This window comes from Melopsittacus undulatus, chromosome 15 (genome assembly GCF_012275295.1).
Source record: "Melopsittacus undulatus isolate bMelUnd1 chromosome 15, bMelUnd1.mat.Z, whole genome shotgun sequence".
Classification (NCBI taxonomy): Eukaryota; Metazoa; Chordata; class Aves; order Psittaciformes; family Psittaculidae; genus Melopsittacus; species Melopsittacus undulatus.
Window position 1 is genome coordinate 3891005 of NC_047541.1, and position 21419 is coordinate 3912423.

General features: G+C 61.2%; 3 protein-coding genes across 3 annotated transcripts; 1 reads left to right on the plus strand and 2 right to left on the minus strand.

Annotated features, from left to right (window-relative positions):
- Window positions 1-112: 112 nt before the first annotated feature.
- On the minus strand, window positions 113-6102 carry RNF214 (ring finger protein 214). The gene is made up of 15 exons (XM_034069590.1): window positions 6011-6102; window positions 5754-5946; window positions 5610-5669; window positions 5148-5288; window positions 4844-4983; window positions 3984-4052; window positions 3448-3544; window positions 3117-3205; window positions 2615-2705; window positions 2137-2235; window positions 1458-1828; window positions 1214-1349; window positions 1010-1117; window positions 744-839; window positions 113-367 (listed from the first exon to the last, which is right to left on the minus strand). Exons 1-15 carry the CDS (start codon window positions 6100-6102, stop codon window positions 302-304), a joined length of 1848 nt encoding a protein of 615 aa, XP_033925481.1. The 3' UTR covers window positions 113-301.
- Window positions 6103-6222: 120 nt separating this feature from the next.
- Window positions 6223-18813, plus strand: PCSK7 (proprotein convertase subtilisin/kexin type 7). Its single transcript, XM_034069589.1, has 16 exons — window positions 6223-6287; window positions 6801-7258; window positions 7394-7528; window positions 7837-8002; window positions 8947-9037; window positions 9341-9395; window positions 10333-10471; window positions 10775-10875; window positions 13383-13550; window positions 14541-14648; window positions 15693-15795; window positions 16635-16791; window positions 16877-16971; window positions 17083-17176; window positions 17512-17629; window positions 17782-18813. The coding sequence occupies exons 2-16, from the start codon at window positions 6812-6814 to the stop codon at window positions 18121-18123; spliced, it is 2319 nt and encodes a 772-aa protein (XP_033925480.1). The 5' UTR covers window positions 6223-6287; window positions 6801-6811; the 3' UTR covers window positions 18124-18813.
- A 104-nt stretch (window positions 18814-18917) lies between these two features.
- On the minus strand, window positions 18918-21300 carry TAGLN (transgelin). Its single transcript, XM_034069547.1, has 5 exons — window positions 21217-21300; window positions 19898-20097; window positions 19633-19810; window positions 19454-19556; window positions 18918-19284 (listed from the first exon to the last, which is right to left on the minus strand). Exons 2-5 carry the CDS (start codon window positions 20075-20077, stop codon window positions 19143-19145), a joined length of 603 nt encoding a protein of 200 aa, XP_033925438.1. The 5' UTR covers window positions 20078-20097; window positions 21217-21300; the 3' UTR covers window positions 18918-19142.
- Between the last annotated feature and the right edge of the window lie 119 nt (window positions 21301-21419).

A 21419-nucleotide genomic window follows, 5' to 3' on the forward strand; every position in this document is an offset into this window, starting at 1 on the left:
CCCGGAGCAGGAGCTTGGCATGAAGGGGGAGCATCCGCATCCCAGGCTGCCTGTTCCCACTCGAGAGAAGGGCAGCGAGGCTGCGAGCTAAGAAGTGAGGAGCAGCACCAGGTCACTGCATAATATACACACTTTATTTATGAATTTGTATGTATACAGACTTTCTATACACACATTACCTATATAATAAAAATGTACATGTGTATACATGGCCGTATAAATATAGAACTGTAGAAATCTTAGAACTGATCCCGTCTATTCACAGCAACTCCTCCCGTGGGACCACTCTCTTCCAGTAGCGTCATTTGAGGCTTGGGCAGAAGGGGCAAGTGTCGTTCGTGTTGGTTTGGGCCCAGAACTTGATGCACTGGAAGAGAGCATGAGTCAAGGGCCACCAGCACAACGTCCACGTGCTGTGACCACTCCTTCCTGAGCAGCACTGCCCAGGGCACTCACTTTAAGGGATGGTTTCCTTCACACCATGGTGACAGCCTCCATGCTGAGGCCACCCCATGGAGGGAGCCCCCTTCACACCAGCAGGACCATCAGACCCCCCAGTACACCATTCTCCCAGATTTGCCCAGCTCAGAGCACAAGAAGGAGGGATGGGAGGATGCAGTTGTTTATTGGTCACATCCTGCTCCAGGCAAGCGCTCAGCACAACAGGGGCTCACTACACACACCCAAGGCCCCGGGAGGGAATCTGCACTAGGAAGTGTGACACAGGACTGTGGGGCACTCACCTCCTTGTGCAGCACGTGCGAGCAGGCCATGGGGTGAAGGTCACCAGGCTGCACCAGCTTCTGGCACATGAGACACAGCTTGCAGGCAGCCGGGGTCTGGGACGAGCAGTGAAGGGACAGAAAGGAGACAGGGAACAGAAGTCAGGCACCCCAGCTCAGATCACATATTCACACTCCAGCTGCAGCCTGGGCCGCAGTGCAACCAATTCCTCCCTCTGACTTCCATGGGGATGGCAAAGTGCTCCAGGAAAGCCCCAAAGCCTTACGTGTGCCGCTGTTCCGTGGTAAGTCACCTGGGCCGGGGGCAGGAACATGGGTGTGCTGATCTGGGGCAGGGGGGCAGAGAACATGGGTGCCCTGATCCGGCTGAGAGGCTGCAGCAAGGGAAACAAGGCACCTCAGAGAAGCCCAGGAGGAAAGAGCAGACGAGATTCCCAAGGGCTGGTTTCACACCAGCATCCCATTCCCACCTGAGCCCCGGCCGCTGCCCGCTCCTGCTGCTCTGCCAGCTTGGCTGCCACGAGCTGGTTCAGCTCCTCCATGGTCAGACCTGCCATGGTCCTCCGGGCAGTCTTGATCTGCTGCAGGATGTTGGTGAGCTGGGCCCTGTTGGACAGCAGCCTGCTAAGAGCTCCCAGTGCCGCCAGCATGTGGGGCACCCCACATGCAGCAGAGCAGGGGGTGCCCTCAGCAAGGACAACAGCAGGCACATACTTGTTGCACTGTGGGAACCGAGTCAGCAGCTTGTCCAGGAGCTTGTCCAGCTTGTCGGCCGGCTGCAGGCGGTGGAACTCGGGAGCGACGCCTGCCAGCCCCGGTGGAGGTGGGATGGAGGCGGCAGGGGCCACGTGAGGGCTGTGTGTGCCCATCAGCGAGGCCACCACGGGGCTGTTCCTGCCCTGGGACGTGGGCAGCGGAGGGGAGGGCTGGTTGGGCCTGGAGATGGCAGGGTTCAGGAGGGGGAAGGAGAGCGCCCGGGGATCGGCGCTCGGCATGACCATGGGCACGGGGACCGGTCCAATGGGGAATGGGAGCCTGGGTGTAAGGGAGGGGTTGGGCTGGAATGCCGTCAGCATGAAATCTGTCTGAGGAAGAAAAACAGGGGGAGAGGAAAAGGCTGGTTAGAATAAACCCATGGGAAAGCAGAGCTGAGCACCCTCCTCCCTCTGCTCCTCGGGGGAGCAGCACTGAGCCACAGGCACCGGTGGCTCTGTTCCTGAAGGCAAGGGGAAGGGACCCTTCCCCTCCTCTGCAGGGAGGCACAGACAGACAGTGGACAAGCACAGGCCTCCAGAATCCTCCATCCTCCATCAATGCACACAGCACAGGCACAGCCAGGTACAGGCCTGAGCATCACAGGGACCCATCTGTGCGGGGCTGGAGAGACACTCACCTCTGAGGGCGGAGGGGGCAGCGTTGGCGTGGGGATCTGTGGGAGACTGCTCAGCTTGGTTCCGTTCCTCACCATCTGAATGTGGTCGTTGAACTGATCCTAGCCCAGAGCACAGAAACACGTGTGCTTCAGGAAGAGTCTGCTGAGGCAGATCCCCTGCCTGGGCAGAGCATCACCAGCCCCAGGACTGCTGCAGGCCCTACCCTGGACACCCTCTGGTTCCACAGGAGTCAGGGAATGAAAAGGACCTGACAGGAGAAACAGAGTAACTGCCTCTCCATTAATAGCTTCCATCCCCATGGGGCTTGTCCACACACAAGCCTGAAGATGCAGCAGACACTCTCTGCTGCTGCTTACAGAGGCAGTGCCAGGCTTTTGGACACACATCTTGGTCCTCTCCCAAAAAGGGTTGTAACTACACACACAGTAGCACCAGTCAAAGAGCTGCCCAGTGTCAGGCTGGGACATGGGGACTTACTCGGACGCTTTCCTTGGTCATTCGTATCCTGTTGAGCCTCAGCTCCCACTCCTGCTTCGGCCTCATGGTCTCCAGCGTGGGTGGAGCAGACCTGCAAGCACAGCTACGCTCTGCCACCCACACTGTGCCTCCCGGGCAGCACAGGGGGTACAGGTCACCCCCAAAGGCTCCTGCATCCCCCTCCTCAGCTGGTGGGAAGAGGGGCTCACACCCTGCGAGAGCACAGGGTGCCAACAGAGTGCATTGATCCGGCAGACAGACACAAGGACACGGGCTCAACACTGCCCACAGCACCCATCTAGGGCACAGCACATGCTCAGCAGGCAAACAGCAGTGGGCAATAAGCACAGCCCCACGTATCCGTGCTTTACAACATGACTGAATTACATGGGTTTAGTAAGCAAACCACAGAAAAGCTTGATTTCAGTCAAATCACCAGTGCAGGGAGATGGGCACAGAGGGACATGAGTTACCTGCCCTTTCCGAGGCTGCACGGACTTACTTGAGGTAGGTGAGGTGCAGCTCTGCTTCTTTTTCTGCCTCTTCTAGTTTCAGCACCAGCAGCTCCTTCCGGCTCTCCAGAGACAGGATCTAGCAGAGAGAGGAACAGTTCTTGTGCTCCCTTGTTTCTCCCTGGACCATCACCTCCTCACTGAGCCATGCTGAGGGCACCAGGCACCACTCCAGACTCAGGTTCACTGCACTGATACTTGTTTATCCCCTCTCCTGTCCCACAGTGAGGGGACAGCCTCATACCACACCCTTATCATTCATTAATGATCTGGGATGTCAGACAGACATTCCTCAACACCTGTCTGCAGGTAAGACATCACCTCTGCCTTCCAGGCCCGTTCTGTCTCCTCAAGAATGTTCCTGTTGATCTCATTGTGCTGGTTCTTCAGCTTATCCAGCTCCATCTCCCACAGCTGCCTGCAGACAGGAACGGAAGCCAGCTCAGGCACAGGAATGGTGTGGAGCAGGAGAGCTGACCAACAACCCCTGCTCTGGAGCTTCTCTGCCCAGCTTTAACACACCCAAGCGTGTCAGAGCTGAGAGCAGCTGTGGGAAGCACACAGAGAATAGGAGAGCCCTGACTCTGGGAAGCTGGAATTCACTCAAGAGGTAGCAGTTACAGCCAAGTTGATCCCCTGAGCAGACTCTAATCCTAGGGCATCTTTAAGTCACAAGTATCCAGGAGCCTGTTTGTGACCAGGATCAGGGAGGATTTACTGCAGAGGAGGAGGTAAAGCCCAGGCAGCACCGTCCGGGTGCTCTCTGCAGCCCACCCCACCAGCAGCATCGGATTCACTGAGACCAAGTGACCAGAAGGAAAAGAGAACCCAGCAGTGTTAATGGGGAAGAGCCTCACTTCTCATCGGACTGCTCAGCAATCAGCGACGCAATCTTGTTCTCCTTCTCCTCCTGCTCCTTCAGCAACCTGCACAGGGGACAAAGGAAGTGGGGTCACAGCTGTGGAGGGGTTATCACCAGCCCTGGCACAGGAGGCTTCTTACCCCCCACTTGGAGGTTGCCCCATTCAATACCATTTGAAAGCAACCACTGACATCCCCCAGAGCAACGATTCTGCTGTCTCATGACACTGCACAAAGAGCATGGCATAGAACCAGCACCCGCTGTGGGGAGCTGTGCAACACAGCTCTGCAACCGGGGCGACAGGAGCTGTGTTCTTGGGGCTGTTACTAAAGCAGCGTTATCCCAAACCATCACCGAGCCCGTGGAGTAAGAAACATCAGCCCTTGGTGATGCAACAGGACGGCTCCGTAACGTGCGGGTCCAACACCCAAAGGAACCTTCACATCTGTACAAATAACTTCTGTCCTGCTTGCATTAGACCCCCCTGAGCATAGAGAGGTTCCTTGCCCCAAGCACGCAGCCTGGATTACAGCAGAGCCTTGGAAAAGCCCATGAGACCCTGCTCCAGCACTGGGCCAGCAGCAACGGAGCCGAGCTGCACATCACCCTTGCCAAGCACTGTCCACCTGTACACTGAACCAGCAAAGCAATGTCCCACTGCCCCAAACCCACTCGGGTTTGTCTGTAAACCACTGGTGCTGTGTCTGCGGCACAGCCCTCCAGAACCAGACAGGTCTGTCCAAAACCACTCACCAAAACACTGCTTCCAGTGGTCCTGTTTTACTTAACCAGGTGCACATCAGAGTTAAGCAGTGCCCCCCCCACAAGCAAACACTTTCTTGTCCATCCAAATACCTTCTGCCTTTCTCACAGAGCTTCTCAATTTCTGCCTTCAGATCCTGCTCTTTCTGCAGGAATTCTTTCTTCTCTTTCTCCATCTTCTTCTTTGTCTCTTCTCTCTTGATTGTAACGTCTTGAATCGCCCTCAGGATCTCCTAGAGTCAAACGAGCACCATGCAAATAAAGAGCAGAATTCCCAAGTAAGGGTGTTTGGTTCTAAATCCACCCTGGTTTTAATCAATAAGGCCAAAGGAGCCACCCCAGTCGGGCAAGAGCAGCACTGAAGGAGGTGAGATAAAGAGAGGACTGTGCCAAATACCTGGTGGTTCTTCATCTCCTCCTCCCTCCGCTGCTGGAGCTGCTTAAGCTGGACCTGCAGCTGGTTCTCCACTTGCCTCTGTTTGTCCAGCACCTCCTGGTAGCGCTCCTTCAGCAATGCCCTCTCGGACATCATCTTGTCCTGCAGCACAGGGTGGCAATAGAGGGAGAACCTTCCCCTTCCCTCGCGCTACCAGGAGCACGGGCACACCAGGCACGCTCAGCATGGGATGTGCCATGGTCAAGCGGAAGGCACAGTTAATACAAGTTAAATGCCTTGTGCTTTCAAAGCTCAGGCTCTCAATGGGCAAAGACCAAGGGATGCACAACCCAAAGCTGCAGCTGGGGCTGTGCATCCTCCTTCAATGAGCACAGCCCAGGAACCCCCGGGCTGGTGTACTGATGGCTACAGACACCCTGCGGGCAGCGCTCCGGCTCCACCGCGCACAGCAGCGATACCCACCAGGTTCTTCTCTATGTCCTGATCCGTGTTCACATCCATGTCGGCCGCCTTGAAGTCGGTCTGTGACGGGAGACCGCTGCCATCAGCCCCACGGGCACGGCCCAGCGCCGGTCCCCGCAGCACGGGCGGCCCCGCGGCACCCACCTGCACCGCGATGTTCTGCGACGGCCTGGCCGGGGCGGCCTCGGGGCCGGGCTCCTCCTCCGCGCCGCCGGCCTCAGGCTCGGCCTCCTCCTCGCCGCCGGTTTCGGGCTCGGGCTCGTCCTCACCGCCGGCCGCCAGCAGCTCCGGCTCCGCCGCCCGCCCGGGGCTGTCGGGGGCGGCGAGGGCGCTGCCGCTGCGAACAAACAGGGTCGGTGCGCGGCCAATGCCCCCCCCCGCACGCCGGGCCCAGCACGTACCTGTGGGGCGGAGCGGTGGGGCCGGGCTCGCACAGCCGCGGTGGGGCGGGCGCGGCGCCGGGGCCGTCGGTGGGCGCCTGCTCCAGCGCCATGGGGCGTGCGGCGGGGCCGGGCCCGGCCCGGAGCGGCGCGGAGCGGAGCGGACAGCGCGGCCCGCACCGCCCCTTCCGCTGCAGCGCGGCCGGGCCGCGGGCGCCCCCTGGCGGAGCGGAGGCCGCGCAGGAAGTGACGGCGCTGTCAGCGGCAGCGGGGATCCGGCAGCGCCGGCCCGGGCCCGGTGAGCGCCCCGCGGGACGGGAGCGGCGGCAGCCGGAGGGGTCCGGGCCCGCACCGGGACCGGAGGCGCAGGAGCCTCCGGCGGCCCCCGGGGAGCGGCCGAGCTCCGAGCACCGCGGGGTGAAGCGGAGCGGGACACGGGGAGCGCTCCCCCCCCCCCCCCCGGCAGTGCCCGGGTCGGTGCCGCGGTGCCTCCGGCCCGGAGCGGGTGGGAAGGGGTTGGGGGGGTGTGCGCGGAGCATGGGGCGGCCCCGACGTATGCCTATGGGGCTGCAGAGGCGCCGCTCGGTGCCTGTTCTCCGTGCGGAGACGAGGAAGTGGCTCCTCTTGTGCACCGCTTGGGATCCGTCCCAGCGCACGTGTGGCGTCCGGAGCTGCGCCACTGGGAAGGAGCCTCCTTGCCAGGGGTTTTCCTGGAGCCCGTAGAGCTCCACGGGACTTCCAGGTGAGGCTGTGGCCACGCTATTCCCGACGGGAATAGTTTCTCACCGGCTTTCCTCTCCACTGCTTGCAGCCGCCTCTCTGATGCTGCATTGGAAGCGGAGGGCACCGCTATGGAGCGCAGGGATGGAGGCCACGCTCTGCATCCACACATGTCTCTGGCTCAGCGCCGCCTGGGTCCCGCTCGCCTCCTGCTGCCCCCGGGAGCCCCGGGGCGCTGAGCCCCGGCCCGAGGAGCTGAGCTGGGCCGTGAGCCTGGACGCGCCCGAGGACGAGCTGGAGCAGCGCGCTGAGGAGCTGGCCCGTGCCGCGGGGCTGGTGAACATGGGCCGCATCGGGGAGCTCCGGGGCCATTACCTGTTCAGGGCCCAGCGCGGCGGACGCGCCGGCCTCGAGGCCGTGAGGCACGCGGTGGACTCGGTCCTCGCCCGGCACGATGCCGTGCGGTGGCACGCAGAGCAGAGGCTGCTCAAGCGCTCCAAGCGCAGCCTGCACTTTAACGACCCCAAATACCCACTGCAGTGGCACCTGGTGAGTGCGGGTCCTGCCGCCGGTGGGGCTGTGGCACCCAATGGGTACCCCCTGTGCCTGATGCTCTGCCATGGCACCCCGATGGGTACCCCCTGTGCCTGATGTGCTGCTCCGCTTTCCCTCTCCGGCGCTCAGAACAACCGCAAGAGCCCCGGGAAGGACATCAACGTCACGGGGGTGTGGGAGCGGAACGTGACGGGGCGCGGTGTGACCGTGGTGGTGGTGGATGATGGCGTGGAGCACACCATCAAGGACATACAGCCAAACTACGTGAGTGCGGAGGGCACCGAGCGCTGCCTGCCCCATAGCCTCGGCCAGGGTGGGGAGTGCCAATGGGAAAGCTCTTCCTGGGATGCTGTGCCCCCCAGGCTCCCAGCCTTTGTGCTACCCCTAGCTGGAGGTGAGAGCTGGCTCCCTCTGCCCATCCCGTTGCCACAGCAGCAGGCAGCAGTGTTGAGCTGCAGTCCTACATGCGTGCATCCTCTATGTTCCCATCACTTCCAGCCCGCTCTGAAGTCCTGCTTTTCCCAAGGACAGGAACTCAGTGCCCTCAGTGGTGACTGTGGGTCTGTTTGCAGAGCCCAGAAGGCAGCTACGACTTGAACTCCAACGATCCCGACCCCATGCCTCACCCTGACGAGGAGAACGGCAACCACCACGGGACGCGCTGCGCCGGGGAGATCGCTGCCGTGCCCAACAACAGCTTCTGCACGGTGGGAGTTGCCTATGGGAGCCGCATCGCAGGTGGGTGCATGGTGTGACCGTGACACCCCAAAGTGCTGGGGTCGTGCCTGGCTTGTGTCAGCTCCGGTGCTAGGGGCCATAGAAGTGCTGATTCCAAGTCAGACGGATCCTTCTTTGGGATGTTGAGGGAGGAACTCTCCATGGGAGCCGCTTCCTGGCGCACTGGGATAGCTGTGTGCTGGGATGGCTTTGGGCAGCAGCACATCCGTACATCGCTAGTGCCCCCCTGACCCAGACAGTGACAACGAGCCTGCTCCAGCGCACCGCAGCCCGGAGGCGATTCTCCCTGCGCTCGGCAGATGGTGCCACATTCCCTGGCTGTGACATGGGATGGGAGCGGGTGTCCCTGGATGCCAATGGGATCCAGAGGGTCGGGAGCCGTCCCATGGGCTCAGCTCTGCCCCCCTGCCCTGCGCTCAGTGCTCCATGAGGCGCTCGGATGTGGCAGTAAAAAGCCGCGTGTGCTGCGTCAGGCGAGAGCTGGGATGGGTGGGAGGGTGCGCGGCTGCTAAGTAGTCTTAATTGAGATGCATGTGCCTGGTTTCATCTGTAACGTCCTTTGCCAGCCTAAACTGATGCAGAGCAGTAATTATGAGTGCTCTGGGGTGCTGCAGACTCAGCACTGAGCCTTTGTTGGCTTTGCTGAGGGGTGACCTTGCCCTCCTGGTCCATACACAGTAGTCAGGGTGTCCTGCATCCCCTGAGCCCTTCCCTCAGCGGGCAAGCGTGCCATCCATCCCAAAACTGCTGCTGCTGTGTCCAACAGATGAGGAGCTGTGCAGGCTGCACCTCCAGTCCTTCACTCACACATAGCCCCCATGCACTGAGCTGCAGGGTTACAGCTGCATCCGGCTGGGAGGGTCAGTGTCCTGGAGCCTGTTTGCTCTGTTGGTACAGCTCGCTTTGATCCGCTGCCCTCATGTTTGTTGTCCTGTGCCCCACAGGCATCCGAGTGCTGGACGGGCCCCTCACCGACAGCATGGAGGCCATTGCCTTCAATAAGCACTATCAGATCAATGACATCTACAGCTGCAGGTGAGCCTGGGGACAGGGTCACGGCTCCTCCTGTGGCTCCAGCAAGCCCTGAGGCACCAAAACCAGCACTGTTGGTGTGTCCATGAGGGTGCCTCGAGGGGGTCTGTTAGGAGGAACATCAGTATCCCTGTTACCGGGATCTGGCTGCCCTCTGTGCTCTGCTGGGGCATGTCCCATGGGCTGCATGGGGAGGTACAGAGCCCTCCGATCCCAGTCCTGTACTGGGAGCAGCAAACTGCAATGGGCAGAGCAGTTGGTGCCTGCAGCTCCGGCGCTGTCACTTGTTGGTGTCTCTCTTTGCAGCTGGGGTCCAGATGATGATGGGAAAACCGTGGATGGCCCCCATCAACTGGGAAAGGTAAAACCATCCCCAGCACTGGGGTCACCCCCGGGGTGCTGTTGCTGGGCTGCAGTGCACGTCTCCTTGCTCCCGTGGCTGCCAGCAGAGGTGTTGCACGTTGGGGAGCCGTGACGTTGCTGTGGGAGGGCAGTGTTGAGGCAGCATTAGCTCAGCTTCCCAGGGAGAGGCTGGTTCCAGCAGGAAAAGGCTCTTTCACAACCCGTGCTGGTGTCCTCACAGTCTTGGCAGCCCACGGGACGCTCCCTGCTCTGGAGACACAGTGTTCCTGGTGCTCTGGGTGCTGCTCCCGGCAGGGAACGTGCCTTCCGATGCCAGGAGTAAGGGAGTAAATGCACCCAGGTGCCATAGTGAGGGGTCACACAGGCAGCCCCAAAGCGGGCAGCCCCTTGCTCCTGGGATGCGGTTCTGCTTCATTTCCCTTTTGCTTGGCAGCCCCTTGCTGTACTGCTGTAACCAGAAGCTGGCAGTCAGTGTTGGGAGCAGTGCTGACAGCCGAGCTGGCGCTCCAGGATAACAACTGCTTTCCAGTTCTGCAAGTTCATCTGCTCTCTCCCTGCATGCAGAGACAGGGATGCAGGGTGCAAGCAAAGCAAAGCTTGCTCTGCCACAGCACTGTGTGTGGAGGCCTCTGCCTGCTGCAGTGCTGCCTTCACCTTTGTTTGCAGTGAAGGCAGAGCTGTGGGGGCTGGAGCCTTGCAGAGAGGCCACGTGTGGGCAGTGTCTGTGGGCAGGAAAGCCTTGGAGAGCCACCTGCAGAGTGAGCCTGTGAAGCTGGGGTTGCTGCTGTCCTTGTGGAGGTCATGCTCTGGCCTGGCTCTGCGCTCTCATTACCTGCAGGGTTGCTTTTCTTCTCCCTCCTCTTCCCTTTAGCGCAGCATAGGCTGACACAGGGAGCCATAGCCTGGCCATTCCCAGCTGATTCCCTTCTCCGCAGGCTGCCCTGCAGCACGGTGTCATCGCAGGGCGCAGGGGCTTTGGGAGCATCTTCGTGGTGGCCAGCGGCAACGGAGGGCAGCACAACGACAACTGCAACTATGATGGTTATGCCAACTCCATCTACACTGTCACCATAGGTGAGAGCGTGTCTTGTGTCTCATTCCGGGCCAAAAGCTGGAAGCTGGATGGATAGTGGGAATCTGTCCTCTGGGAACGAGTGGCAGTGCTCACCCTCAAGCCTGCAGTTTCCCTTGGACCTACAGAGCTGGAGGAGGCCAGAGACATTCCCATGTGCAGGCCTCTGGTGCTGAGGCTGGGACAGACACTGCCATTGAGGGAGTGACTTGAAACACAGCATCCCCGTCATGGGCTCGAGGGCAGGAGCTGCAGGAGGGGTGGAAGATGAGGCTCCCTCCAGCCTGTGCCTGTCTCTCTTGCAGGTGCGGTGGACGAGACAGGCTCCATGCCCTTCTATGCTGAGGAGTGTGCCTCTATGTTAGCAGTGACCTTCAGCGGTGGGGACAAGATGATGAGGAGCATTGTGAGTACCGCATGGGGCACACGGCTTCCAAGGCTCTGGAACAGCCAGGAGCAGAGAAGAGATAAAGTCAAGGTCCCTTTGCCTGCTGTGTGTCTGCCTTAGGCTGGTGGTTGGGTTCCCTTGTGAGGCAGAAATAAACATGGGTTTTATCTAGGTCCTGCAGAAACAGTGCTCTGGGAGGCAGCTTCCTGTCTGTGGTTGTTCCTGTGCTGTCACTGTCAGCCTGTAACTTGGAGCGTGGTGACCTTCCCTCTGTGAGGGTGTTCATGGGCACACCAAGTTCCCAAACACAGATCACTGACAGGGACAGGGACCATGCTGCCTCATCTCCCTGCTCAGCACTGGTGGGAGCTGGGGCAGGCATCTCCTGCAGTCATCCCGGGGCTGCTTGGGTGACCCCTATGAAATTCCTCTGTGCTGTGTCCATGGGAATGTCATCTGGGATCTGCTCCAACCCAGTGCCAGGCAGAGCCAGAGGAGATGAGCTTCATTCCAGCTGTGCATGTGCCACCTTGGCACATTGAGGAGGCCTGGGGTGAGACCCCTGTGCCACCGTGGGCTTTCCTATGGAAAAGGGGCTCAAGCCTGACCCCTCACTTCTGCTCCCAAGGGCACAGAGCATGGACAGGCGCTGCGGGCTGGGGCAGCGTCAGGCTCTTGAAGCTGCTTGGCCCCATCCTCCCGTCTCTTCTGGCCCCTGCGCCTCTCTCGGCTCAAATCTGCACAATATTTTTATCAGCTTTTCTCTTTTTATTGCCAAAAAATGACTTCTTGACAACAAAATGTCCTTTGTGCCCGAGCCAAGGAGCTGGGTCTGACCCAGCGCGTTCCTGTGCTTGGGGGGGCTCTGAGCCATTCCTGTCCTGCTGTGCTGTGTCTGAGAGCCTGAGCCACCCTGGGCCACTTGGGATAGGTGGCACTGGCTGGGATCTCCCGCTGGGAATGCCCAAGGCTGGATGAGGATGGCTGGGCTCCTGTGGCCAGGAAAGTAAAACCCAGAACGGAGCTGATGTTCCCTTCAGAAATAGCTTCAGTTGTCCCAGGCTGGTTTGGAAGCTCCTGACGCCAGGGAGAAAGGGAAGAGCGGCCAAGCAAGGGCTCTGCTGGGCTTTCACCACCAGTTCCAGGCTTCTGGGGTGTTCAGTTCCCCTGAGCCTGCCGCTGGGGCCAGTGCTTGCAAGGTCTCAAAAGCCCCTTCCTTTCAATTGCTGGCCCTATGGGACACTGACAGGAGCTGGTGTTCCTCGGGGGGGGCAGGACGGGATGCCACATGCCAGGACACCATCCTGCTCCTTGGCAGCACCACAGCCGCTCCTTTGGCGAGCCCATGGCACGCTCCAACCTGTAACAGGCCCTCAATGCCCTTTCCTTGTGCCGCGGTGGTGCCAGAGTTAAGTTCTCAGCAGCATTCTGCAAGCTCTCTCTTTTACCAGCCTATAAACCCCTGTGGCTTCCTTAATGGGAAGAATTTAATGCAGCTCCTGGCACCAGCTGCATTTCCTCCTGCAGCTGATGCTGCTCAGGGGGTTCTCTGTGGGACGTGCAGCATCTGAGCACGCAGCGTGAGGGAGTCAGGCAGGGAAGGCAACAACCCCACAGCTTCTGGCAGTGCTGGCTGTACCCCATGGGGAGCACAGGGAGATGGGCACGTTCGGCTTGCAGTGAGGTGCTATCATTTGGGAATGTCCCACTGCCCCTTCGAGGCTCTGTGCAGTTCCGTGTGGTTCCTCTGCATGTGCTGGTTGTGATGCTGTGGTCAGCCATGAAAATGGGGAAGGTCCCAGACTGTAACTGCCATGAGTTTCCCCTGGAGTTGCTTACTTCAGGCCTGGTTCCTCTCTTTCCCTAAATGAGATGATCCTCATTCATTGCCTCTCAATTGGGATGCCTCATCCCTGATGTGAGGTCCCTATGAGAGGTGGCAGCAGCTCATTGGGTTTGCTGGGTTGGTCCTAGGGCAGCCTGGCTGTGCCTGTGTGCAGGTGCCCTGGAGAACACTTGTGGTGCCCCAGTCTGGGGCTGTGCCTCTCCCTGGACTGGTTTTCGTGCTCAGGGGCAGAGATGTCGCCTCTGAAGCCCCAGGGAGGTTGGGTTGAACTCAGAAGCCTCTCGCAAGAGCTGGTCCAGCCTCTGTGGTCAAGCTGGATGTGCCCTACAACACATCCCAGCAACCACAGGCAGACAGGGAGCTCGTGTGGGCAAATTCCCCCCTGTGGTGCAGGGTAGCAGCCTGTGTGGCACAGATGCTGGGAGACAGGCAGATGAGCTGTGGGTCATGCAGGCAGGGGGCAGGGACCTTTGTGCCTTTGCTCTGTAGGGGGGATCCTTGAGCATCCAGAGAACGACCTTGTTCCATCTGGAAGCCCTGTAAAGAGGGGGACAGGCTTGGGACACTGCACACTGTGTTCTGGGAGCATGGCAGAGCTGGCACAGGGAAGGCCTCTGGTCTACCCCATCCCAGCATGGGAGCAGTGTCCTGCCCGGGGGCATCTCTGCTCTCCCTGCAGGTGACCACGGACTGGGACCTGCAGAAGGGCACGGGCTGCACGGAAGGGCACACCGGGACCTCTGCTGCCGCTCCCCTCGCAGCCGGGATGATCGCACTGATGCTGCAGGTACGGCCCTGCCTCACATGGAGGGATGTGCAGCACATCATCGTCTTCACTGCCACCAAGGTGAGTGCTGCCCTGCCTCCCTCCATCCCTGCCCCTCAGGGCCCTGGTCCTGCTGTGCGCATCCTTGGGTATGTCTGCCTGCCCCTCTATAAATCTCTCACTTGTCTGGCTCCCAAAGGGATTACGTTTTCCCCTCACCCCATGTTCCTTCCAGGAATGTGTCTGGAGCACTTTCCTCTGTCAGGATAATAAATGGGGTATTTGCCTCAGGAATGCCTCCATCTGCCAGGGTACAGGTCTTCCAGGGGCTCACCATTCCTCGCACGCACTGTGTGCGTGTGCAGAGCATCCCTGCCCAAAGGGATGGATGCAGCTCCTCAGTGCCACTCCACAGCCCATGCAGGGGAAAAGCAAGGATCTCTGCCCTGCCCCGGCCTTTCCTGGGACTCCCCAGAGAGACGGGGTCTTGGAAACACATGGAATGGAGAGCTTGGGAACAAACAGCCCTTCCTTTCGCTTGGCCTCCACTCCCGCACAGCCTCACTGCAGGGATCAGCAATAAGAGGGGAACTGACTGGAGCTGCCCGACTGGGCTTGGGACAGGGCTTCCCCACACCCTCTGACAGCAGGAGTCCGTGTCCAGCCCGTGCTCTGCTCCCTTTGGCATGGGGCAGTGTTTTCCACAACTGCAGGCCCGTGTTGCCAGAGTGCTACAACCCAATAAGTGATGGGACCCAGATCTGTCCTGGCCCGGCTCTTGTTGATTTAAAGGAGTTGGTTCCTTCTCACCCAGCTCCTGCCATCCCGCGGGCTGTGGTTGAGGGAGCAGGGAGCAGCTGGGATGTTTCAGAGCAGAGGCATTTGTGCCCTTTCGTGCTGCTTGATTTCCTTTCTGAGGAGCTGGGAAGCCTGTTTGTGCCGGGACCTGCTTCAAAGGTCAACCTGTTTCTGTCTAATAAGGCCATGTGGGTTCCTTCCCCTGCTGCGGGACGTTCCTGAGCCTCCTTCCCTTCAGGCCTGGTTCCCTTTGCCCCCTGTGTTTCACTGCAGTACGAGGACCGTCATGCCAAGTGGGACACCAACCGGGCAGGCTTCAGCCACAGCCATCAGCACGGCTTCGGGCTGCTGAACGCATGGAGGCTGGTGAATGCTGCCAAGGTAATTCCCTCCCTACCCCACCACGCACATGGGTCCTGTGCTGGCAGTGCCATAGGGAGACACTGGTGCTGTTGAGGGCCAGCATCTGGCCATCATCTGGCCAGCCCTCGCGGTGAGGCTGCTTTGGGTATGAAGTCATGAGGCTGTCGGCAGAGCCTGAGACCTGCCCCAGCTGCAGCGCTCCCAGCACTATATATAGCCATGGCGAGAGCCTCTGCTGCTGGGAGACGCCAGCTCTGATTCATGGCTTGGGCACTTCCATCAGCAGCATCAGCAGCCTCCTCCCTGCATGGGGTCTGCAGGGAGGGCACCGTGCCCCAGGCAAACAGGGGGTTCTGGGCTCTGCATCCTGGGGCTGTGAGGCACTGGTGTGCTCAGAGCAGCACAGGGCATCCTCATCCCTCCCTCCCAGTGAGGGCAGGGCACGTCCCTTTGGCACTTGGTCCTTGCTCGTGCTCAGAGCTCTGTAGCTGTGCTGGGTCACTGCTGGTGCCAGCGATGCCCCTGTTTCACAGGGACTTTCAGGCTGCTCTTCCTGCAGGCCTTTGTGTTCTGCTGTGAATGGCTTGAACCTGCCCAAGAGAGAGGAGACTGAGATGAGCTCTTAGGCAGAAGCTGTTCCCTGTGAGGGTGCTAAGGCGCTGGCACAGGGTGCCCAGAGAAGCTGTGGCTGCCCCATCCCTGGCAGTGCTCAAGGCCAGGTTGGACACAGGGGCTTGGAGCAGCTGCTCCAGTGGAAGGGGTCCCTGGACTGGAAGAGCTTTAAGGCCCTTTCTAAGCCAGGCCACTCTGTGGTACCGTGAGCCTGTGTCTCCTGCCCTGCTGTACCTGGGGTTGAGACAGAACAGCTTCAAGGAACTGCTTAAAGCCACTTGGGTGATGGCAAAGACAAACCCAGGATGGAGAGTCCCAGGCCTCAGTTGGCCTCTCCAGCCCCAGGCCATCACCTTCATACCACTCCTCCAGCCCCACTGCGCTGGAGATAGAGATGGGATGTGCAGGGAGCCTGTGTCCTCGTGCTGGATCCTGTCCTTTCCCCTGCAGATCTGGGAGTCAGTCCCATACCTCGCCTCCTATGTGAGCCCAGCCCTGCGGGAGGGCCGGAGCATCCCACTGCTACCACGGGAGCTGGAGGCCGCCTGGAATGGTGAGAGCACACACTGGGCACACTGGGGCCGCATCCAGCCCGGGCCCTGTGGCGTGGGGCAGAGCTGCTGACAGCCAGGGGCTGTGCGAGGGCACCAAGGGGTTAAGCATCAGCTGCCTGTGCTTCCTCCTCTCTGCTTCCTCTGCCTTCCCCAGGGGAGCTGTGTGGGTCCATGTGGTCCCCTCCCCATAGCTCCATCCCACAGAGCGATGCCTCTGCGGAGCCAGACAGGCAGTGGGAGCATGGCCGGGCTGGGCAGCAGCCAGACCTGCTCCTCCGGCTCTGACCATGTTAGGTAATGCTCCAGCTCCTGACTTGGCCTCCCTCTGTCCACATAAACAAGGCTCTGCTCCGGCTGCTACCAGTGGGAAGCAAAGCTCGGCCCCAAGCCCTTCCGAGCCCCCAGCATGGCCACAGTGCCCTGGGCGGGCTCCTGAGCCCCCAGCCTGTGAGTCAGGGCTGGAGGGAGAAGGTTTGGTGTCACAGAGCCCATGGCACAAGACGTGTAGGGATCAGCAGGGCCCCACTTGTGACATGAGGTTTGGATGCAGGCGAGAGGCTGCTGGTGCATGAGAGGGCAGGGCCTTGGGTCCCTCCTTGTGAGCAAGGGAAAGCCTGGGCTCCTGTCACCTTCCTGCACTGGGTGTGCTGGGAGATGCCCAGGAACCAGCTTCCCACTGCTGTGCAGTTGCCCTTCAGCCCTCCTTCCCCAACACCTCCTCCTCAGCCCTTCATCCTCCCCATCCTGGCTGAGCTCAGGCAGGGACAGAAGGGCACAGAGATGCGCACGTGTCTGCTGTGAGGTGGAGGCTCCATCCCAACCACCTTCCCTTTCCCAGTCAGCACCGCAGACCTGGAGCAATCCGGGATGAGAACCCTGGAGCACGTGGCTGTCACCGTCACCATAACCCATCCCCGCCGCGGCAACCTGGAGATCCGGCTCTTCTGCCCCAGCGGCATGATGTCCCTGATAGGCACTGCCAGGAGCATGGACTCGTAAGCACAGTGGGGACAGGGCAGGACACCCACCTGGGGCCCTGTCCAGCCCCTCTCAGGGGTTGTTTCTCCTCCCCCTTGGCAGGGACCCCAATGGCTTTGCTGACTGGACCTTCTCCACGGTCAGGTGCTGGGGTGAGGAGGCACAGGGCACCTACAGACTGGTCATCAGGGACACTGGTGAGTCCTGCCCTTGACACCTTCATGCGGCAGCAGCTCCGTGTGGCCATGGGTTGGTGCCACCTGGCTGGGTGGGACAGTTCCCACTGGACCAACCTGTTTGTTCCCCAGGAGATGAGAGCCTGAGGCCTGGGACCTTGAAGCAGTGGCAGCTGACCCTGTATGGCTCCTCCTGGTCCCCAGCGGAGATGAAGGAGCGGCAGAGGTGGGACCCCACAGCCCTGTCCTGCTGGGGACAACATCAATGGAGGGCTAAGGGACATCATCCTGAGCACTGCTTACCTGGAGCAGGGCTGCTGTGAGCTGCAGGGAGGGTGAAGCTGCAGCCTGGTTACCAGCCCCTAACACAGGGCTATGGGGCTGCCCTCAATACACACTGCAGGGGAGCTGTGGGCCGTAGGAAAGAGCCCAGTGACTGGGTTTGACCCAGGAGAGCAGCCCACAGTGGTGGAAGAGACCCTAGGGACCCTCTGTGTGCATTGGGGACCCTCCCGGAGCAGCCCTTCCTATGGGACCCTCATGTGTGCCTTGGTCCCACAGGCTGCTGGAGGAGGCCATGAGTGGGCAGTACCTGAGCAGTGACTTCTCCCTGCCCTGCCCTCCAGGACTGGAGATCCCAGAGGAGCAGCGCTTCACCATCACAGCCAACACCCTCAAGGTGAGCCTGCCCATGGGATGGGGACAATGGGGCTGGCACTGAGCAGGGGGGGCCCATCCTGAGAGCCAGCCCCACTGATCCTCCTGGTGCTGAGCCTCAATGCAAGGCACTGGGGCAGGGCTTTGTTTCTGAAGGGGCTTCCTCCCCTGCAGACCCTCCTGCTGCTTGGATGCTTTGCTGTGTTCTGGACTTTCTACTACATGCTGGAGGTTTGCCTGACCAGGAACAACGTGGGGCTGGACGTGGCCTGCAGTGGCTCCATCGCCTGCAGGTGGTACCAGCAGGGAGGGAAGCACAGAGCCCTGGAGAGCGGCTTGGAGATGGAGTCTGTGCCACTGTACCGGGAGAAGGACACGGAGGATGTGGAGCTGGAGTGTGAGCACCCGGAGCCAGCCCGGGACGGGGAGGACCGGTCCTGGAGCCCCAAAGTGCCCAGCAGCCAGGAGACAACGGCAGAGCTGCTGGTGGAGGACAGGGAGCAGCGGCCGTGCTAGCAGGGCTGGGGGTGCGGGCTGTGACACCCCCTTGGTACGGGTACATCCTTCCCTGCACGGGCAGCACAGGCTCCCTGAGCCCTGTGTCCTACAGGAGGTGGTGGGAAGCAGCTCAGGAGCCAGGAGGAAGAGTGCTGGCAGTGGAAGGGGAGCTTCCCCTTCTCGCTCTGGAACACAAAGCAAGCCTTAAACCTATTCCTAAGGAGCCTGTCCTGCGGTGATGCTCAGGGCTTCCCCACTGCGATGCCTCCTGCGAGCCCCATGCACGCCCCTGCTTCCACGGCCAGGGGAAGCATTGCTTTGGCCCTGAACCCTGCAGAGAGCCTGGACACTGCGGCAGGGCCCCCATAGCGCTGCCATTGCCTGCCCCACTGGGCTGGGAGCTGGCCCGTGCCCACCACTTGAGCCCAGCTTAGGAGACGGGAGCCTTGTGCCCATCTCCAACCTGTGCTCCTGGGCAGGCAGGAGGCCCCAGGGCACCAATCCCTGCTCCTGGTGCCCGGGATGGAGGAGGCAATGGGTGATGCCCACAGTGGGGCTGGAGAGGGGCAGCTGAGCTGCTCTGGCAGCAGCTCAGTGTGGGGTTGGCTCCTTCCTGTGTCCATGGGTTTATTTTTCTAGCGCCGGGGTTGGTTTTTTAATGAGCAGAGCCCTTTTGTGAAGCTTTCCAAATAAAGCCTGAAAACCCTCCCCGGCCTGACCCCTCCCTCTGCTCCTGGGAACCGGGATAACCATGGATGCTGCACCCAGGGCAGAGCCGCATCCTCATAGAGGGAACACATCCGGAGCCGCGCTCATGAAGAACCTTTTAATGTTGACCGAACCCCAAGTACAAAACCAATTCTGCTCCCTCCCGAAGCGAGCGGCGGTGGCTGCGGCAGGGCTGCGGTGGCTCCGGGCTCAGCCCACGGCTGCGGAGCGGCGCTGGCGATGGCAGGCGCGGTCGTGCCAATAAATACCAGTGTGAGGGGTGGTGGTGGCCCCGGCGCTGGGCCGGGGGCAGCGGGTACAGGGGGGGTTTAGCTGATGATCTGCCGGGGTCGGCCGTAGCTCATCCCCGCCTGTGATGCCCCCTTGTTGCTGCCCATCTGTAGGCCGATGACGTTCTTGCCCTCCTTCAGTTGGCTCTCGGTGAACTCCCGCTTGTGCTCCTGCGCTTTCCTATGGGATGGAGGGACCGGACATGGAGCACCCGCGTCCCCTGGGTTGCATTCACCAGGGAGGTGCAGGCACTGCCATTCCCACATCCCGGCAGTGGGCAGAGCCCCCTCCAGGCTGCCATGGGGCAGGGGAGTCCCCAGGCCCAGCACTGGGCTCCCCCCACACTCACTTCATGAACCAGTTGGGGTCCCCATGGTAGTGCCCATCGTTCTTGGTGATCGCCAGGCTCCCCAGCGCCATCAGCGTCCTCTGCACCGCCGCCATGTCCTTGGCTGCAATGGATGGAGGCTGTGAGGATGGGCACAGCGCAGCAGCCCCATCCCTCCCAACCCCGGTTCCCCCACGCACCTTCAAAGAGGTCGACGGTCTGGAATATGTCAGTCTTGACCACACCATAGTCCTCAGCTGCCTTGAGGAACTGGGCGATCTGCTCCATCTGCTTGAAGACCATGGTAGGAGGGGTATCGGGGATCTTCACGGGCTTGGAGCCGTCGGGGTAGAGGCTGTTCACCAGCCTGCTGAGGACCTGCGGGCAGAGGAGAGCCTGGCATCGCTGCACTGTGGGGCTCCCACCGCCTGCCCCACAGCCCTGCCGCTCCGGCCCCACACTTACGATGCCGTTCTTCAGCCAGACCTGGAAGCCCAGGCGGCCCCGCTCGGGGCGCCCCACGGCAGCCCCACACTGCGCCACGATCCACTCCACCAGCCGCTCCTCCAGCTCGTCGTCATACTTCTTCTCTATCTTGGACTGCACGTCCCTGCTCATGCCATATGCTGGGCCCTTGTTCGCCATCGCTGCGGCACGTGGGAGACCTGATGCCGGGATGGGGACTGGGATGTGGAGGTGCTGATGGGAGCCGCAGCCACCCCAGCACCTCGGGGCACCCTCCAATAGCTCTTCCCTTGCCACACAGTGGCCCCTCAGGCATGATGGAGGGGAGCGCACAGCCACAATCCCATCCCTGTCCCTGCTCCAAGGCTTCGGATGTGCCACAGAGCAGCCTCATCCCAGGCGAGGCCGGATGCGGTGGGAGCCGTGCCCGTGCCCTTGTAAGGACATGCTGTGGGCAGGGAGCGCAGGTAGCTACAGGGTGCCAGGAGGATGCCAGGAGGATGCCAGGAGGATGCCAGGAGGATGCCAGGCAGGAATGGCGCAGGGAGCCGGGACCCCAGCCCTCGGTGGGGCTGCCCTGCTCCTCCTGCACTGTTCCCTGCTTGGGGTTAAGCCTCAGAACCAGGGCTGTGCCCTTGGGGAGCTGCCGGCTTGGTCCCACATCCATACCCTGCCCCGGGATGGCTCCTCATGACTGCTGGGAACACTGGATCCTCTGGGATGGCTGAGACCTGGCACAACCCAGTGCGGCAGAGGATGCTGACCCCTCCTGCTGCCGGCCATGCATGGGTACCCCATGGTTTATGTCCGGGTGTCCCATGAGCCCCACAGGAAGCCAGTGCCCACATCCTGAGCACCAACAGCCACATCCAGCAGTGCCATGGCCGGCAGTGCCCTGTGCCATGTCCCAGCCTGGCACACGGTGATGGTATTTGGGCCCCAGCCTCACCGGTCACAGCTCCCTCCACCCCACGGCTGGTCATCAGATGCCTGAGAACGCACCAGCCCAATGCCCATCTCTGGTTGCCACCCAGAGACACCAGACATACCGCGGTGAGTGGGGTTTGGCATCACCCCCTCCACACTGCTCTGAGCCCCACACACCCCTCTGGCCACCGTGGGGCTGAGCCCGGCCCATCCACAGCCCCTGAGCCCCAACAGCAGCGCGGTGCTGTGGGGCAGGAGCAGCGCCCGCATCCCCAGAGCTCCATCCCATCCCGGGCTCCATCCTGCTCCCCATGGCTGCGCTCCCCATAGCTGCGCTCCCCATAGCTGCGCTCCCCACGGCTGCGCTCCCCCCGCCCCCCCCGCACACTCACGGGTGGTACAGTCGGACGCGGGTGCTGCGCGGAGCGGGCACTGCGCGCTCGGGAGCGCGGCCCCGCGCTAAAAGCCGGGCTCCGGGACGGTGACGTCACCGCGGGGGGGGGGCTCCCCGGTTCTCCCCCCGCCCCGTCCCCGGCTCCATATTTGGGGAAAGACTCCGAAAATCGGGGGCTGCTCCTCGCGCATTCCCCGCGTG

Coding starts and splice junctions, on each gene's coding strand:
- RNF214 (XM_034069590.1), bottom strand. CDS start 6,102: ATGGCGCTGGAGCAGGCGCCCACCGACGGCCCCGGCGCCGCGCCCGCC. Junction 2,706..3,116: donor CTGCACCTCACCTACCTCAA/GTAAGTCCGTGC, acceptor CTGTGCTTGCAG/GTCTGCTCCACCCACGCTGG. Junction 1,350..1,457: donor CGGTTCCCACAGTGCAACAA/GTATGTGCCTGC, acceptor GCTGTCCAACAG/GGCCCAGCTCACCAACATCC.
- PCSK7 (XM_034069589.1), top strand. CDS start 6,812: ATGCTGCATTGGAAGCGGAGGGCACCGCTATGGAGCGCAGGGATGGAG. Junction 16,972..17,082: donor ACTGGTCATCAGGGACACTG/GTGAGTCCTGCC, acceptor TTTGTTCCCCAG/GAGATGAGAGCCTGAGGCCT. Junction 17,630..17,781: donor TCACAGCCAACACCCTCAAG/GTGAGCCTGCCC, acceptor CCTCCCCTGCAG/ACCCTCCTGCTGCTTGGATG.
- TAGLN (XM_034069547.1), bottom strand. CDS start 20,077: ATGGCGAACAAGGGCCCAGCATATGGCATGAGCAGGGACGTGCAGTCC. Junction 19,811..19,897: donor TCTGGCTGAAGAACGGCATC/GTAAGTGTGGGG, acceptor CTCTGCCCGCAG/GTCCTCAGCAGGCTGGTGAA. Junction 19,285..19,453: donor GACCCCAACTGGTTCATGAA/GTGAGTGTGGGG, acceptor TCCATCCCATAG/GAAAGCGCAGGAGCACAAGC.